General features: G+C 48.9%; 1 protein-coding gene across 2 annotated transcripts in view; it reads left to right on the forward strand.

Moving 5' to 3' along the window:
- tiam1a (TIAM Rac1 associated GEF 1a) overlaps positions 1–5,594 on the forward strand; it is a 198,892-nt gene that overhangs the window by 87,988 nt on the left and 105,310 nt on the right. For both annotated transcript variants that reach the window (XM_055936803.1, XM_055936804.1), the window contains exon 9: positions 3,666–3,851. In XM_055936803.1, coding sequence (XP_055792778.1) covers positions 3,666–3,851 — 186 coding nt within the window. The remainder of the gene's footprint in view (positions 1–3,665; positions 3,852–5,594) is intronic.

Below are 5,594 nucleotides of genomic sequence, written 5' to 3' on the forward strand. Positions count from 1 at the left end.
ACATTCACAGAGTACGATTTAAAGCAGATTGGAAAACATCCCCCATTATGTTTCTCTCCAGATTTACATTTTAAGGACTGAATTGTAGATCCACAGCAAGTAGGCCCACACCAAGTAGACCCACACCAAGTAGACCCACACCAAGTAGATCCACACCAAGTAGACCCACACCAAGTAGATCCACACCAAGTAGGCCCACACCAAGTAGACCCACACCAAGTAGGCCCACACCAAATAGGCCCACAACAAGTAGGCCCACAAAAATAGATCCATACCAAATAGATCCACACCAAGTAGACCCACACCAAGTAGGCCCACACCAAGTAGACCCACACCAAGTAGGCCCACACCAAATAGGCCCACAACAAGTAGGCCCACACCAAATAGATCCATACCAAATAGATCCACACCAAGTAGATCCACACCAAGTAGAACCACACCAAGTAGACCCACACCAAGTAGGCCCACACCAAATAGATCCACAGCAAGTAGACCCACACCAAGTAGACCCACACCAAGTAGGCCTACACCAAGTAGGCCCACACCAAGTAGACCCACAGCAAGTAGGACCACACCAAGTAGGCCCACAGCAAGTAGAACCACACCAAGTAGGCCCACACCAAGTAGGCCCACACCAAGTAGACCCACACCAAGTAGACCCACACCAAGTAGGCCCACACCAAGTAGACCCACACAAAATAGGTCCACAGCAAGTAGACCCACACCAAGTAGGCCCACACCAAGTAGACCCACACCAAGTAGACCCACACCAAGTAGAACCACACCAAGTAGACCCACACCAAGTAGACCCACACCAAGTAGGCCCACACCAAGTAGACCCACACCAAGTAGGCCCACACCAAATAGGCCCACAACAAGTAGGCCCACACCAAATAGATCCATACCAAATAGATCCACACCAAGTAGACCCACACCAAGTAGGCCCACACCAAGTAGACCCACACCAAGTAGGCCCACACCAAATAGGCCCACAACAAGTAGGCCCACACCAAATAGATCCATACCAAATAGATCCACACCAAGTAGATCCACACCAAGTAGAACCACACCAAGTAGACCCACACCAAGTAGGCCCACACCAAGTAGGCCCACAGCAAGTAGGCCCACAGCAAGTAGGCCCACAGCAAGTAGGCCCACAGCAAGTAGACCCACACCAAGTAGACCCACACCAAGTAGACAAACACGAAGTAACCCACACCAAGTAGTCCCACACCAAGTAGACCCACACCAAATAGATCCACACCAAGTAGCCCCACACCAAGTAGAAAACACCAAGTAGGCCCACACCAAGTAGTCCCACACCAAGTAGGCCCACACCAAATAGATCCGCACCAAGTAGACCCACAGCAAGTAGGCCCACACCAAATAGATCCACACCAAGTAGACCCACACCAAGTAGGCCCACACCAAGTAGACCCACACCAAATAGGTCCACACCAAGTAGACCCACACTAAGTAGGCCCACACCAAATAGATCCACACCAAGTAGACCCACACCAAGTAGGCCCACACCAAGTTGGCCTACACCAAGTAGGCCCACACCAAGTAGACCCACACCAAGTAGGCCCACACCAAATAGATCCACACCAAATTGATCCACACCAAATAGATCCACACCAAGTAGACCCACACCAAGTAGACCCACACCAAATAGACCCACACTAAGTAGGCCCACACCAAGTAGACCCACACCAAGTAGACCCACACCAAGTAGACCCACACCAAATAGATCCACACCAAGTAGACCCACACCAAGTAGGCCCACACCAAGTAGACCCACAACAAATAGATCCACACCAAGTAGACCCACACTAAGTAGGCCCACACCAAGTAGGCCCACACCAAGTAGGCCCACACCAAGTAGACACACAGCAAGTAGCCCCACACCAAGTTGGCCTACACCAAGTAGACCCACACCAAGTAGACCCACACCAAGTAGACCCACACCAAATAGATCCACACCAAATTGATCCACACCAAATAGATCCACACCAAGTAGATCCACACCAAGTAGACCCACACCAAGTAGACCCACACCAAATAGACCCACACCAAGTTGGCCCACACCAAGTAGACCCACACCAAGTAGACCCACACCAAATAGATCCACACCAAATAGATCCACACCAAATAGATCCACACCAAGTAGATCCACACCAAGTAGACCCACACCAAGTAGACCCACACCAAGTAGGCCTACACCAAGTAGGCCCACACCAAGTAGACCCACACCAAGTAGACCCACACCAAGTAGGCCCACACCAAGTAGGCCCACACCAAATAGATCCACACCAAGTAGACCCACACTAAGTAGGCCCACACCAAATAGATCCACACCAAATAGATCCACACCAAGTAGGCCCACACCAAGTAGACCCACACCAAATAGATCCACACCAAGTAGACCCACACTAAGTAGGCCCACACCAAATAGATCCACACCAAGTAGACCCACACTAAATAGGCCCACACCAAATAGACCCACACCAAATAGATCCACACCAAGTAGACCCACACCAAATAGACCCACACCAAGTAGACCCACACTAAATAGGCCCACACCAAATAGACCCACACCAAATAGATCCACACCAAATAGACCCACACCAAATAGACCCACACCAAGGTGATATAGACACACAGCATTTACATGTTATTCATAGGACATTTAAACAGCATTTAACCATTCAAACACAACTATATATATATATATATATATATCTTTTACACGTTGAGAATCTCCACGTGGGGTTTGAACCTGCGATGTTTGGTTCCCAGGCCAGGTAATTTAATCTTCTGATTACCAGGGAAACTTTCTCTTTGTTTGCTTTCTCTTAAGTATTTTTTTTCAGTACATAGCCACGGAAGTATGGTCGCCACGGCCGTATGGTCACCACGGCAGTATGGTCGCCATGGCAGTATATAGCCACGGCAGTATGGTCGCCACGGCAGTATGGTCGCCACGGCAGTATAGTCGCCATGGCAGTATATAGCCATGGCAGTATGGTCGCCACGGCAGTGTAAAGCCATGGCAGTATGGTCGCCACGGCAGTATGGTCGCCATGGCAGTATGGTCGCCACGGAAGTATGGTCGCCACGGCAGTATAAAGCCATGTGTGTGTGTGTGTGTGTGTGTGTGTGTGTGTGCATGTGTGAGAGCGTTTGTGTGTGCGTGCATGTGCGTGCGTATGTGTGTGTGTATGTGTGTGTGTGTGTGTGCGTGCGTGCGTGCGTGTGTGTGTGTGATTTCCCACCACAGAGACTGATTCAGTGTTAAAACCCCGTCATTACCTGTGATCCCTGTAGCAGGTGTCATGTTGCCTCTCAATCCCTGTTAATCAGCTGATGAGTGTTTACCTGTAGTGTCGTTTAGTACGAGCCTGTCTGGCGATGTGGGAAATCGGGCCCTGTGTGTGAACAGGATGAAGAGTGTGTTTTTCTACGCAACTGGGTGTAAGTGAAGTCAATAAAGGACTCTTTTTTGTGTGTGTGTGTGTGTGTGTGTGTGTCTTTAGATACAGCTTATGTAATTGTTGTGACCTCAACAGTACACTCCTACCTGTAACGCTGATGTAGCTTAGTGAGTAATACAAACTAACGAAACATAACACTACTAATCAACCTCCCACTCTCTCGTCTGTCAGATCTTCCTGTGGGAGCAGAGTCTAGAACAGCTTCACCTGGACATGTTCAGATGTCGCTGTTACCTGGCCAGTCTGCAGGGAGGGGAGCTGCCCAACCCTAAACGCCTGCTAGCCGTGGCGTCCAGAGCCACAAAACAGGCGATGGGACGCCTGGGAATCTTCTCGGTGTCTTCCTTTCATGCGCTGGTGAGTGGAGACCAGAATCACACACACACACACACACACACACACACACACACACACACACACACACACACACACACACACACACACACACACACACACACACACACTCAGACTGACGCACGCATGCATACACACACACACACACACACACACACACACACACACACACACACACACACACACACACACACACTCTCACACACTCAGACTGACGCACGCACGCATGCACACACACACACACACACACACACACACACACACACACACACACACACACACACACACACACACACACACACACACACACACACACACACACACACACACACACACACACTCAAACTCTAACTTACACACATAAACACACACACACTGACAGTGAAGAGTACCAACCCACCGAGCCACAATTGTCCCCCCCCCATCAAGAGGAGAACAGAGGAGAGAGCATCAATCCATCAGACTTTATTATCCCAGAAAGGGACATGTGTTTTACAGGAAGTCAGAAAGAGACATGTGTTTTACAGGAAGTCAGAAAGGGACATGTGTTTTACAGGAAGTCAGAAAGGGACATGTGTTTTACAGGAAGTCAGAAAGGGACATGTGTTTTACAGGAAGTCAGAAAGAGACATGTGTTTTACAGGAAGTCAGAAAGGGACATGTGTTTTACAGGAAGTCAGAAAGGGACATGTGTTTTACAGGAAGTCAGAAAGGGACATGTGTTTTACAGGAAGTCAGAAAGGGACATGTGTTTTGCAGGAAGTCAGAAAGGGACATGTGTTTTACAGGAAGTCAGAAAGGGACATGTGTTTTACAGGAAGTCAGAAAGGGTTTTACAGGAAGTCAGAAAGGGACATGTGTTTTGCAGGAAGTCAGAAAGGGTTTTACAGGAAGTCAGAAAGGGACATGTGTTTTGCAGGAAGTTAGAAAGGGTTTTACAGGAAGTCAGAAAGGGACATGTGTTTTGCAGGAAGTCAGAAAGGCTTTTACAGGAAGTCAGAAAGGGACATGGGTTTTACAGGAAGTCAGTAAGGGACATGGGTTTTACAGGAAGTCAGAAAGGGACATGTGTTTTGCAGGAAGTCAGTTCATCCCTTCACTACTATGACAGAAATGAATGATGACCCAGGTCCACACATCCCCCTGTAGTGATTTCCCCCTCTGGCTAGAGGTGTGGCTGAGAGCTAGCCACTCTGCATCTCTCTCCAGCAGGGCCTGCTTAGCACCTGGTCAGTGTCCCAAATGCTACCCTATTCCCCATTGCACTTTTGACGAGGGCCCGTTGGACCAAAAGTAGGGCGATGCGTAGGGAACAAGGTACCATTTTGGGACACAGGCCATGGTGTTGCTCCTCCTCGGAGCTCCAAGAGAATGTTCAAAGTTGGAGTGACATCATGAGTGGAATGTTAATAACAAACTCGGTTACCTGTGTAGCTGTACACCTGGAGCCATATAAGGAAGTAGAGAGAGGCACACCTGTAACAGGGAAATACCTAGAGAGAGAGAGAGAGAGAGAGAGAGAGAGAGAGAGAGAGAGAGAGAGAGAGACAGAGAGAGAGACAGAGAGAGAGACAGAGAGAGAGACAGAGAGAGAGACAGAGAGACAGAGAGACAGAGACAGAGACAGAGACAGAGACAGAGACAGAGACAGAGACAGAGACAGAGACAGAGACAGAGACAGAGAGAGGTTTTTAATAAGCTGTTCTTTAACAGGCTGTGATTGGTGTTTCAATACCAGGTTCACGC

The sequence above is a fragment of the Salvelinus fontinalis genome, chromosome 10, assembly GCF_029448725.1.
Source record: "Salvelinus fontinalis isolate EN_2023a chromosome 10, ASM2944872v1, whole genome shotgun sequence".
NCBI lineage: Eukaryota > Metazoa > Chordata > Actinopteri > Salmoniformes > Salmonidae > Salvelinus > Salvelinus fontinalis.